We start from the raw sequence: 13,896 nt of genomic DNA, 5'->3' as shown, positions 1-13,896 counted from the left end.
CATCTTCCTTATTTTCTGCCAAGTGTGACCTGATGTTGCACTTTCACATCAGCCCCAGTAGATGGCAGTATTGTATAAACTTAAATCCATCTGTGTTCTGCTTCTGCCTTCCTCTGTTAAGTCTCGGACAGATTAGAATTGATGGGATTTCAGTGTTGAGTTCAGGCAGGGTACACATGTCACTGACCTCTTGCTTGGTGCCGTTCCACAGTGCTCTGTTGATAGAGTCAGTGGTGACGTCCGTCCAGTAGATGTAGCCGTCTTTGGCGTCCCAGTCCAGCGCCACGGCATTGCGCACGTCAGCCAGAGGGATGACATCATCGGACATGTCCTCTGTATCGAAGCTGATTCGTCGGATGTCCGTCCTTCGGGCAAAAAGCAGGAACTTGTCAAGACCTGATTAAAGACCAAAGGTCTTCTGTCAGTCTTCTAGGTTTAACAGTGGGGTCAACAGTGAACACAGCAAAACAGCAGTACCACACAGACAACTAGCAGCCCCTAATGGGCAAATCCAACCACAATGACTGATAAATATCATCACCATCACCCTCCCCTGACCTAATTATCTAAAATGATGATAATAAAATGCAGATATTGACACAAAACTGTCAAAAAAAGTCAATTTTAGTTCAGCGCCACTTTAACTGCACTGGACCATAACGTCATTTATTTTGTTTTACACTTCCACACCTCGACTGCCAGACTGATAAGGAAGATTAAATTCATGTTTCAGGATTATATTTTCTCATTTAGCTTTTAAACACTGACTGACTGTTAAATGAGTAAAACCTTGTAGTAATTTCTTAAACGTCTGCTGCTGAGGTTTTGTCTTCAAACTTCTGTTTTTACTCTTAATGAGCAACAGGAAAGACAAAGATCCTCTGGAAAAAGACCAAAGATGGCCGTTCAGAAGTTGAACAAAAATGTTTTGTTTCTGAGGGTTTTGTAATAACTGCTGCATAAAAATTATTAAATAGTGTTTTAATGCATTCAATTAGAGTCAAGTGCTAACTCGCTAAAACTGTAGGAGTGGCATTTATTGTTACATAAATAAATAAATGAATAAGTACCACTGAGTTATGACACATATCAGAGTTCTAGGTATTGTGGGACTCACTGTTGGCACAGTTGTAGTGGTCCACCTTCTTGAAGCCGGTGGGACAGGCACAGGTGTATGTCTTGTTGCTGGGGAGACACAGGTGGCTGCAGCCTCCATTGTTGGTGCCACAGCGGTTCCTGCCACCTACAGGAGAGACAGAGACATGCAGCTCAGTATATGATAATGTATGTGGTTAGATCCATGTCATATTCTTCTCCATGAAAAAAACAAAATCTTCACAGTGGTTATTTTTTACAACACTGGCCTCGTTTGGTTTTTCCCATCATTCCTGTTTTCTATGACGACATTTTGCTCATTAATTTCACTGTTTAAATCTGAGGACACAGTGATTCTTTACAGTGATACCACTTCATCCAATCATTTGGACAATGACTCCAATTACAAATGTGAGCAGCTGAGAATAACTGATGTTATTAACAAACAACAAAAAATAAAACACGTTTTAAAAATGTTGGTGGTGGGACCGAGCGAGGCCAGCTGTTTCCCCTGCTTCCAGTCCCAATGCTAAACAAAGAAAATTCCTTTCTGACGGTAGCTTTGTATTTAGCCTACAGACATGAGAGTGGTATCGATCTTCTCATCTAATTGTTGGTGAGAAAGCAGAGGAGCGTATTTCCCAAAATGTCGGAACTAGGAGGCAATACAGTATATACTGAATGCATTTCATACACATACTTTACAGAGCTTTAGTCTTTTGAATATCAGAGTGTGTTTCTAGATTTCACTTGAGTTTGAAAGTCTCTTTGATTTGCTGAACCGGTGCAGAGTTCAAATTTACTCATGATATGAATTAACATGACTCAATGAATCCCTTCCAAAACAAAAAGAAAAGTGACTGACCTCCTTCTGCCAGCACAGAGGTAGCTCACAGTTCATGTTAGTGTCAAGGCTGTTTACAGTGTTTTATCAGCATGATAACCAAAACTTTCTCTTGGCCTGAACTCAAGTTCAACACGGTTTGTTAGCAAAGAACACAAGTCTTTCCAATCATGCTGATAAAACACCTCAACTGGCCATTTCACCACAGGGTCTAACACAAGCTCAACAAATTATTCTGTCATCTCAGGGTTCAACACCCTGTGAGAAACATTTTCACTTCTGTGTGCAGTAATACCCCTAAAAGAAGATTCCTATTTTCCCTGTCTGACCTCAACCAGCTCATCTTCCACCTTCTACTGTTGAGTTTTTGTTTGATGGTTTGTTGTTCAGCATGTTATTCTCCTGCCTGCTGCATGACAACATTTTCTTCTGCTTCGGGCTGCAAACTTGGATGTATTTAAAAATCGGCCCATTGTTCTCACCCAGAATTCACATAAAAAAACAAAAAACACCCAATCACAGACCGATTTGAGGGGATGTGGGGTAAACAAAGGAACTATATAAGGTGTTCTCAAGCCTCGTGAATGGAGAACACCAGTTTTCTTTCGCCTTAAACTCAAGCTGAAATTGTGTACAGTATAAAAACTCTGCATTGTCCTTGGTCCATGTACAGTATGGCATATTGTTGTAAGTGCTTTTTTTTGGTACTTGTTCCAAGATCAAAACAATCTATTGAATTCCTTGAGATGCTGTTGATTGCCCTTGATTCAAATTATTGCTTTGTGACTTTAGGGTAATTTGACAACAGAAAGAGTGAAAGCAAAAAAATATTCTAGCTTCAAAACACAATATAACCTTTGATAAAACATGTGACTTGTAAAAGCACAGAACAATGAGTTCTTTGGAGAAACAGGCTTCTACAGTCTGCTATTCTACTTATAATTACTTACAGTGAAAAATGTGAAAATAGTGTCAAACGTGGGACATTTCAGGGACATTTAACAAACATCGTGCTGTGTACTGACCTGCAGGCTGCCTCTGGGGGTGCAGGGTGTGGATGTCCATGGGGAAGTGCAGCTTGTTGCGAATAATCTCCTGGTTCTTGCCAGTGAATTTGTTGGCGCTGTTGATGCTCTTGGTGTGCCAGTCGGTCCAGTAGAGGCTGTCCTCAAACACCGTGATGGCAAATGGGTGGGGTAGGCCTAGAGAGGGAAAGAGAAACTGAGTTCTGAAAGACTGGGAGATGCTAACTGAGGCGTTGGATTAAACCAGTAATGGGCCAAAGACATTTTTCATGAAAGAATGAGCTGTTTTTTGGGGCAAGTTAATGATCACAGTAAACTAATGCAGGTGTTGAGCTTGACACCCTTATAATGAGCAAAAATATTGATTCTGCAAGTTAACGTGGAGATTTGAAGCCTCTTTCCAAACACAAAAAATGGAAAGAACAAATGCTGCACTTGGCTTGTTCCAGCAGCGCTCTCCAAACATCCTCCCATTCAGCGCTGTGGGCTTGGCTGATGTCATATCGTCCCCATTTAGAGCTGCTTTCAATTACTATGCCTCTCATTGGCCTGTAGCTGGTTTAGTTGTGGCCAGAGTGTCCAAAAGCAGAGGCTCTCCATCGGTTTCCTTAAGTATTGCAACTTTTCCATGCAGAACCTGAACACAAGATTGAGGCGAGTCCTTAAACGAGGTCAGACCAATACAAGACGCCGACTCTGGACAGTCCTCGTCTTTGTCCACAATGAAACAGTAAGTTAGCCCAGATTCTCCCTGTCACTTACAAGGTGTGTATAGAGTATGTGTGTTCTTCTCCAAACTCAGTCTCACGAGTTTAGGTTTAAATGGACACTTTTAGTGTCTGTTGATGGTCTAAATGTTCTTTAAAAGGTTTTTTTGATCTTTACTTTATGTCTCTTAAATGTATGTGGCAAAATGGGCAATAATCAAAGTTAAAAAACAGAAAAGCATAGCTGATGTCACTTTGTCCGACAGGAGCCCCCGCCCACCTCAAACAAGTGAGAGGAGCACAGAGAAAACACAACCACAAGATTTCATTCAGGTCAAATGACCATGTGTCGCTCTAACTTTAGCAGATAATCATGTGCTCATGTAAAACCCCATCACTTATAACGAGTAGTACGTTTCATGGCCTTTAAAAAGTTGGCTGCATTAGAAATCAGCATTAAGGCTTTGATTCTGCGACTACGTTTGTCTTTGTATAAACTGTTGATTTGTGCTGATAATTGTCAGTCTCAGTGTTCGCAGCCCATTTCAGTGGAACCCTGGCCTAAACAATAACATGTGTAACAGGGAACTCCTTGCAGATTTGTCTCCAGTGGGAACATCTGCTTAGGGTGACTCCTCCACACTCGTCCAAATTAACATTCTCTTCCTCTCTCCAGCTTAACCCTCGTCCAGTGAAGTAGCTGCACAGCCAGTTGGATCAGAGTTCTGAATGGATGGAAAAAGTGATTTCTGCTTCTACATAGAGCCATGGTGGTGGTGGTGGTGGTAGTGGTGTGGTAAGCGTGCTGGCGCAGGGCTTTTAAAAACAGCGCTGCTCATTTAATGACAGTGTTTTACAGCACAGCGTAAATGTCAAGTGGTAAATGGCTAAAACTGGAGAGAGACCAGAATGATAATGAGCCACGAGGATCAGAGGAATTGTGTGTGTGTGTGTGTGTGTGTGTGTGTGTGTGTGTGTACGTGTACTCAAGTGTAAACTCAACAGGACAAAAGTTTTTTGCATTTTAATCTATTCATACTGTGTTTTATGAGCAACAACCGTTAGCTGCCCCTGTGGTCCAGGTGAAGGCACCTACATTAGTGTAAATAAACAAAGAACGTATTTTACTTTAGTTTGCCTCCAGAAAATGTTTCTAATGTTTCTTAATACCTCAAATCTTTGCTAAAAATTAGAAACAGATTGTTTCTTGTTAGAGGTATAATTGCAAACATTGGCTGATAAGTAAGAAAAAACTGCAGAACAGAAACGACAAAGAGATGTAGACACAGTGTCACCAGGGGGCATTAACAAGTTATTACTATAGCTATAAAATGTCCTGCTCAGTGCACATCTTGGGCAATATTCTTAAGTTGTTCTTATAACTAATTGCTGTGGTAAACTCTTAGCATCTTCTGTTCTCCACATTACAAATGCCTTCTACTGGCACCTTAACGTGTGTCCTGAGCAGGACTGGGCATTGTTTGAAGTGCAGGGTTTTTTTTTAGCAGAAAGCCAAAGTTCTCAAAAGTCAAATACTGTCTAGATAAACGCAGCCATCTAAGAACTTAATGAACTTAATTAGTCTAAAATTTAAAAAAAAATCACAAGACAACTCAGGAACTGTTTAGTCAATAGATACCTAAAGAATTCTCTCTCCTCGGCCAACATGTGTGTGAGAGGTGATACTGGCTGACTATATGTTTTCTGATCTTATCCTAACATGAGGGAGACAACAGTGCACCCCCTTCCCTCCCTCTGAGTCATCGACACCTACAAAGGCGCCTGTTTTTGATAGGGTCTCTGCACCCCCATCCCACCCCTCCTGTTCCTTTTTTCCGGGACAGCTGGAGGAGCAGCTGCAGCCCGACAGGGCATCAAACATCCCAACCAGCCTTCACAGTAATGTCCCCTTTAACCTACATGTGGCACCTCCCTGTCCTCTCACGCCTGAAATGAATTTGTGGCTCTCTCTATCAACATGTCATCGGCAACACAACGTCGCCTCCATCTGGACACTATAAGCTTGGCTTATGTTGTGATGGACGACACTCGTTTATAAAATGAGAACCAAGCAAAACAACTGTTTCAAGTTTGTCATGTATTTTATGCTTGAAGCTAAACAGTATAAGAGCTTCAACACTCCAAACTGAGAACTGTAACTTCATACTCTGTAAAAATTCATAAAGAAAGATTGACATCATGACATAAGATGCAATGAAACAGGCAAATGAACACAACCTGCCACCTGGTCACGATTCCAGTGGTTTAGGAGACAGATCATCTGATATAAACAGATCAGTTAGATGTGTCCAAAAAGTACAGGTTTATTGTATGAGAAAGTTAAAAGTTTTCTTAAAAAGAAAGCACTGTGGTGGACAGTGCACAATCCACCTTTATTCACAATATATATATATTCACAATCCCCAGAGGGTGAACCTTAGTGACTGCGGTAACTCGCACCTTTACTACATGTATACAACTGAAATACATAGGTAGACTTACATGAAATATAGTGCATTCATGCTCACCAGAGGAAGAACCGTTTCCACTTTGGTCATGAGTTCACCTCTACTGTTACGCTCCAGGAATAACATTAGCTCTGCATGTGTGATATGTCAATTTAGCTAACCTATTTCCACAATTTTTACTGAGCGCACTGCTGCTCCCCAGAGGATGAACTGCCTTGTACACTTCTTATTATACTAGTTATATGTTCCTTAGTAAAATATAAGACATTATGTTAATACTTGTAAACTGAGCTGTTGTCCACAAGGGGGCATTGTTTCATTGAGCTATTGTTATTACTTCCTGTGGAACCGATTGGACATCCTGTGTATCGTCATGCAGCAGAGGACACATCGTCAATGAGGCATCACTGCAGTATCCAGCATTTGTCCTCAGGCAAATGTACTCTATGATATGATCACATTCACACACACACACACACACACACACACACACACACACACACACACTCACACACTCACACACTCACACACTCACACACAAAACCTCTTCTCTTCCTGTCCCCCACCTCAAGGTGTGCAGGTACAGAGGAGCTGGCACACATCCAGCAAGCACACACAACTACAGGTGTAGAGAGACACACAGTTGTTAACATTCCTGGGCAGCTCACAATGTAACCACACATACACAGTCGTGCACATGCATGCACGCACGCGCACACACACACACGTCCCATTTGTCCTGTGTGTTGTCTGAGCAAACAGAGGCTGTAGAGGAAGGACAGGACCAATTACAGACTTTTATCCCGAGAGCACACATCATTAAGGAGAGTTCACTGGGCTGATGGCGTGCACACACACACATACACACACACACACACACACACACACACACACATACACACACATACACACACAGCAAACAGTTTCTCCATCCCTCTCTCTTTTCACACTCGTGAATGCTCTTGATCTTCACTGATGTGCTCCCACAGTCTTTTTTTTACTTCATCAGAAAAAAAAAATCCCAAATTGAGAGCCACTCTGTCAGCTGAATCTTGTGCTCACACCAAACTTTCTTTCTAATGATATTACTCCAAAATTCCTGACCTTGAAAACACCAATTCATGATTTGAAATCCACTTTGTGCCTGTTTGTTTCACAGTCACGGCAAAGAAAACACACTTCTCTTTTGGTTGAAGACCTCAGGATCCCACACCCCAAACTGAATTGTTTCTTAGTCGTGTCTTAGTTGTGTCACCTTGTTCCACGTCCACGGACTGTCCCCCAAAGGTACACCAGTTAACTATGGGTGAAAACATTGATTTGGCATATTTGCAGTGGGACATGGATCTAACCCCGAGTTCAGACGCATCAGGAAACAACAGAAGTTATCACCAACATGAGCAAGCCAGTGTGTGTGTGTGTGTGTGTGTGTGTGTGTGTGTGTGTGTGTGTGTGAGACCTCCTGCCTGCTTACATCTGTATATGTGCATACACACACACACACACACACACAAGGTCAGGCTTCACTGTAGGAACCAACAACATAAACAGAGGCACGCACAGCTTTATGTTATTTATGGCATCTGTGTGTGTGTGTGTGTATTTCAGTGGTAGGCATGATGCATATGCTCCTTAGTAGAAATATGGCATTGATTAACTCCACATGGTATCATTAAGTAGTGTGAGTGTGCTACATTCTATATCTAACCCCTTATGTATGTGTGTGTGGTACTTAATGAGCATCTGAACTCCAGCCAGACCTCTGTAAACCACATCTCCTCTGTTTCTCGACGGCTCACTCTGAGCTTTCTATGAAAAACCCTTTTGAGTGTCCTGGATGAACGACTGGCAGAGATTCATTTTTCAGGTTCACAAGGTCGTCGTACCTTTATGTCAAACAGAAGCCTTTTATGCCTCTCTGCATATTAAATTAAATATATGAGGGATTAAAGTTTAAAGATCTCCTTTAAATATTGTAGACATTAACAATTAGAAAATCAGAAATCCTCTGTGCAGCAGCATGATTCAGTCAGGTGTGGGTCAAACAGGCAATGAAAAAAATTCTGAAGAAATATATATATTTAGGTTTTAAACCCCACTTTTTAGGCGCTAGCACCAGTCCACTGACAAAACACAAAACTTGAACATAACCAACAAGAAAGGAAATAGGGTAGCACATCCATACCTGAATGAAAAAGCATGTTCCTTAAAAATAACCCAGAAGTATCTGTAACAAACTCCGATACTGATCTGGTTCTCGATACCAAGCCCTCGCCAGAAAGGACAGATAACAGGTGGGAGTTTACCTTGGCTGATGACGGCCTTGCGGTTGCGTCCATCCAGGTCAGCCCTCTCGATGACGTGGTGCTTGGCGTCGACCCAGTACATGCGACGGCCGGCATAGTCGATGGTGAGGCCATTGGGCCAGAACAGGTGTGTGTCTGCGATGACCCGCCGGTTGGAACCATCCATGTTGGCGTACTCGATGCGAGGTGTGTTGCCCCAGTCTGTCCAGTAGATTTTACTGAGGAGGAAAATGGGACAGTCATGGTTAGTTTACTTGTTTATATCTGCAAGACTGAAGCTGTTTGAGCAGAATGAGCTGATCCTCGCGGCGTCCACCAAAGACAAGAGGTACATAGACGGTTATCAGGACACAAGACACAGCAGATGTCTCCTCTGTCCTCGACATTCACGTCCTCATCATCACTCATCTGTTCTAACCGACCTCAGAGGGAAGAGCAACCTTTTTTTTTTGCTATTTTTCAATTATCCCATGCAAATGAGCTACCTAATAAGCTGAATGAGTTTTCTAGCTTTAAATTTCTCTGGGGCTTCATCCAAAACTCTCTCCTGCCACTGCAGCATATGAAACCAGGAGGAAGAAAACACTTAGCTGCTGCCCATTTCAGGAAATACTTGCTCCACGCAGATGCTCGCCTGTGGGCACTGCTGTGCTGCCAAACTTTAATCCGTGCTCTGATGCTGCACTACAACTGGGACACTTCCAGAGGGGATATGTATATATGATTGTGGACATCTGAAACCATCTGTAGTGAATTATATAGATTGTGTGTGTGTATGTGTGTGTTCAGACTCGTACCCCTCTATGGGGTGCAGCGCAATGGCTCTGGGCTTCTCCATGTTCTGCCACAGCAGCACTTTGCGGTGTGTCCCGTCCAGGTTGGCTACCTCGATACGGGATGTCCCCGAGTCTGTCCAGTACAACTTGTCATGGATCCAGTCAATGGCCAGTCCACCTACAGGAGAAAAAAAACATTTTAAATTTTAGACTGTAGACTGTTTGAAAGAAAATTAATCTACTTCTTTCAAAACTGAACTATGTTTTAAGTGCGTATAATGAGTTGTTTCTCAGTTCTTCACACTACTCTTGAGGTATTCATCGTATGGACTATTTATGTGTATGCCTTCACAGCATATGATAAGGACATCACAGCAGGGAAGGTTTGAATTGAGGGTGAAAGAGAAAGTCAAGAGGAGCAAGTGAAAGGAGATGAAACAGAGATAGACTATAAAAAAGAAAAAAGGAGTAACTGGGACTCAGTGAAATATACTGAAGAGAAAAAAGAGAGACAGGGATATCAAAAGAGCGAGAGACACTAGGGCTCAGAGAAAGCACCAAAGATACACATAAAAGGCAACCGAAAAAAGAAAAAACATAAGTAGACTGAAAATAACAGAGAAAGCAAAAGCAAAAAAAGACTTGAGTTTGAACAGTATTGATGTCATACTGCTGAAGTTATATATGACCGGGGTGATGGATGAAGTGAGGGAGAGCAGAGTATAGTTGGACAAAAAGCAGCAGTGCTGAATAAATTGGAAAAAGTGATAAATGAGCCTGTTGTCCTGCTTTTGAACCTGCATCCTATTGGTCGCCGTACCCACCTGGGCTCTCCAGACCGGTGGAGACGACCTCCTCCACGTTGGAGCCGTTGAGGTTGGCCTTCATGATGCGGTCCAGCGTCACATCCGACCAGAAGACCAGCTCGCGGCTGTGGTGGAAGTCCAGGGCGATGGCGTTCTCCAGGTTGTTTAGCAGCAGGGTGTACTCAGAGCGATGCGGCAAAACCTGACGGATGTCGATGCGGTTGGCGAACAGCAGAACCGGCTCTGGACCTAAAAGAGGACGGAAACATGGGCAGGGATGGAACCAATGTGAATTAAAGCGGAAAGGACAACAGCAGGAAGCCAAATATGAGGTGAAAGTTGGAAATGAACAGAAGAGGAAAGACAAAAAACATTTGAGTTGGGACTGATGGTCACTTTTAATAACAGTGAGCATTAATCTCAATTGAGGTGAAGGTTTGGGTGCTGGCAACTGCCTGACAGACAATCCTGACCTGGGTTTAACTCTGGTGTGCAGCAGATTTATAGGCTGCTGTACCAGGTCTGCACTCTACCTCCACTGCATATCTAAATCTAGTCCAGACCCTCCGAATGAGCCGACCTCAGTCTGAGTCCAATACCCCGGAGCAGAGGAATGGATACGGTTACTGTGGAGGCAAGTATAAACACCGTGCAACCGTGTTTTTGTTGGAGGTCAAACCCCAGCGACTCTCTGCGGTCACATGTCAAGGTTGAAACATAGTACAGTGGTTTTTACCCAGAGCTTTGCAGCTGCGCTTGTCAGGCCGGAGCTCATAGCCCTGAACGCACCAGCACTGGAACCCCCCCTCTGTGTTGGTACAGCCCTGGCTGCAGTAGCCTTCGTCAGCACACTCGTCCACATCTGGAATGGACCATAGAGGCAGGGGACAAGAGGGGAGGACAGAGAGATGTTGGCATCAAACTTCCGCAGGGTAAACAACAAATTCGAGACACAAAGCCAAGTGCACAGAGGTGAGTGGAAGGTGAAAAAGCACGTCCACATTTTAGAAACACGTCCACATCCTACTTCATGTCACACTCCTTAAATTTTGAATTAATTTCTTGACCACGCAAACGCACTCCTGGAATCTGGAAACAAACATCACAAACATTTGTCTCCATGAATTTCAAACTTCAGGCAATAAAAGTTCAGACTTGTGGCAGAAATCCCAGAACACCAATCTCGTATCAATAATTTCTTAGCATGTAGCTAAACTTTCCACAAAGTCCCAGGGAAATTTGTTCATACTTTTGGGGAATAAATTTCTTTCTTGCTTCTTGCTCCTTGCTTTATTATTTGAACTTATTCTTTTGCAATATTTTGGGACCTGTAGGAGCCAGTCCTTTTGGTTTTTCATGTTTGTCTTTCTGTTTCCTAAATAGCCGTTAGAGAGTTAGCTTAAGTATTCAAACTTTTTGATTTTGGATCAGCCTGCTCACTCACTTTCAGTGCAAACTCTGAGGTCAGGTTGTAATGTGTACACACACACACACACACACACACAGAAAGGAAAGTGGTACCCTGGCAGGCTTTGCCGTCATCCATCAGCCGGTATCCAGTGTGACAGGTGCACTGGACTAGTCCTCTGACCATCTGACACTTTTGGGAGCAGCCTCCGTTATTCTGGTTACAGTTGCCCTCACTGGAGCGCGGCCCTGCACGCGGAACATAAACACAGCATGCTGATTCAGTATAAAGGCAACCACACACTGTAAGAGGCATCTGACTCATCTGGTGTTGAACCTCTAAATATTTCTGGCCTGCGAGCAGCGAAGCCTGATGATGGTGATGGCGCTGACTCTGGTCCGGGCTAAGAAGTCTAAGGGCTAAACCTCACCTTGACCAACACTTAGGTTCACCAGCCAGGTTTCTGTTTACTGTGGATTTTCTTGCCCCTCAAGAAGATGAATCCTGGTGTTTCATTTGGCTAATGTCAAATTGTCAAGCAGTTTCTCAAGCAGTGTCAAATTTGAACAATGACAATCGTCAATGAATCTTAATTAACATTCCTTACATTTAATGCTCATATCGGTGTTTATGACTTCAACATTGTTATGGCAGTCACAGCATCACTTCAAAGTAAGTGTTATTTGATATTCTTTGCAAGCTTTAAAGGAAAAAAAAGGCTGAACTTTAAGTCTCAATGTTCAGTCAGTCAGTACTGCAGCACAGATACGGATATCAACTCACGGCAGTCATGGTGTGGGTGTTCGTCAGTCCCGTCTCCGCAGTCGTTGACCTCATTACACACCTTCCTCTGACCAATACAGCGTCCATTCCCACACTGGAACTGATCAGGAGCACATGGAGGACTCTCTGTGGGAGGATATGATGATATGAGAAAACACAGATCTGTCAACCAGCACAGATTTTTCTGCAGTGTTTTTCAGATATTTATCCTTTAAATGTCACTGGCTGTATTGGAAGTTTTTGGGCAATGGTGTAAAATAAAACGAGCAGGACTGCTTTGTTAAAATTGTACCACAGAGGGGCCCAAACGTCTGAGACCACTTTCCCATTCAACTGAATATTGTGATATGTCGACTGATATTGTGTAATAAAGCTCTGATTCGTTCATTACATGATTCATTGTAAAACTTCTATCCCAGCATGCAGGTCAGTTTCAGTTGTTTGTCCACAGGCTGGTGGAGCCTTTCCATCAATGAAGGAAACTGCCAAACCGATCACTATATTGTTTGAAAGCAACTGTGTCAGCAGAGGAGGGATGTTCTGAGCCGTTGTCATGGCTACGATTGAAACCCGTGTTATATTTAGCCTCTGAAAACAAGATAACAGGCACAGTCTTACCGGTTTTCTCACAGCCCTCTTCATCGCTGCGATCCGAGCAGTCATCCTCGCCATCGCATCTCCATGACAACCGGACACAGCGTCCAGTTCCACAGCGGAACTGGTCAGCCGTGCACATGGATGTGGCTGCAGGGCACACACAGGGGCACATTTTTTTTTTTTTTTGTGTATTATTTTCTCTATTTCATCACTGGTATGAAGTCAGATAAAAGACTGAGACTGACAAAAGCAATCATATACATCAGAAATAAAAAAAGGATTCACAGCCCTATGCAGGGCACTGGCCTGAGATCTGTTCAGTTATTCTGACGTGATACTCACTGCAGTTCTTCTCGTCTGATTGGTCGTCACAGTCGAACTCGCCGTCACACCTCCAGCCGGCGTTGATGCACATCCCACTGCTGCACATGAATTCGACTGATCTGCAGGGCTGATGGGAGGCTACACACAGACACACACACACACAGAAATGCACACAATGAGTGTGAATTAGAAACACAACAAATACATCAAGAAATAACATCACAGCTGTAATTTCACCGCTTTTATTGAGTAAAAAAAAAAAACAAACTTAAATCTCTGGTACCTTATACATCAGTACGTTTTCACCCTGAGGTTCAGACCCTCCAAAAACAGGTCACAAAATTAGTAATTTATGGCGCGGTAAAATATGTATGTTCATTGTAAATCGAACATCTTAGGGTTTGGACTGTTGGGAAACTGTGACAGGCGCTGCTCACTGTTTTCAGACATTTTACAGACTAAATGATTAACTGACTAATCAGAAAAATAAGTCACTGGAACTCACAGTGAAATTCTTAGTTTTCCTCTCTGATCGCTGTCCATAATAAAAAAACGTAAACCCCATAAACATGAATTGGTTCTGTTTATTTTGGCTGCCTTATGATCATCTCTGACTACAGATCATAGCTGTCCCACCTTTAAAACTCCCACCACGTCTCTACATGTGATCAGATCAAAGTGAAGCTCAGACTGGCAGCAGATGAGGACGGAGGTGGACGAGAAGATTAAAGCTGAATCAAACATAAGCATCTTAAAT

The 13,896-nt window shown here is 42.9% G+C and overlaps 1 protein-coding gene across 2 annotated transcripts in view; it reads right to left on the bottom strand.

Annotated features, from left to right (window-relative positions):
* lrp4 (low density lipoprotein receptor-related protein 4) overlaps positions 1-13,896 on the bottom strand; it is a 100,577-nt gene that overhangs the window by 13,716 nt on the left and 72,965 nt on the right. For both annotated transcript variants that reach the window (XM_041037521.1, XM_041037529.1), the window contains exons 7-17: positions 13,158-13,277; positions 12,837-12,962; positions 12,219-12,344; positions 11,549-11,683; positions 10,764-10,889; positions 10,046-10,276; positions 9,243-9,399; positions 8,446-8,663; positions 2,965-3,141; positions 1,118-1,243; positions 188-396 (exon numbers count right to left, since the gene is read on the bottom strand). In XM_041037521.1, the coding sequence (XP_040893455.1) occupies positions 188-396; positions 1,118-1,243; positions 2,965-3,141; positions 8,446-8,663; positions 9,243-9,399; positions 10,046-10,276; positions 10,764-10,889; positions 11,549-11,683; positions 12,219-12,344; positions 12,837-12,962; positions 13,158-13,277 (1,751 nt within the window). The remainder of the gene's footprint in view (positions 1-187; positions 397-1,117; positions 1,244-2,964; positions 3,142-8,445; positions 8,664-9,242; positions 9,400-10,045; positions 10,277-10,763; positions 10,890-11,548; positions 11,684-12,218; positions 12,345-12,836; positions 12,963-13,157; positions 13,278-13,896) is intronic.

This window comes from Toxotes jaculatrix, chromosome 1 (assembly GCF_017976425.1).
Source record: "Toxotes jaculatrix isolate fToxJac2 chromosome 1, fToxJac2.pri, whole genome shotgun sequence".
Taxonomy (NCBI): domain Eukaryota; kingdom Metazoa; phylum Chordata; class Actinopteri; family Toxotidae; genus Toxotes; species Toxotes jaculatrix.
Note: the sequence above shows the minus strand (reverse complement) of the source record. Positions and strands in the feature narration are given on the sequence as shown.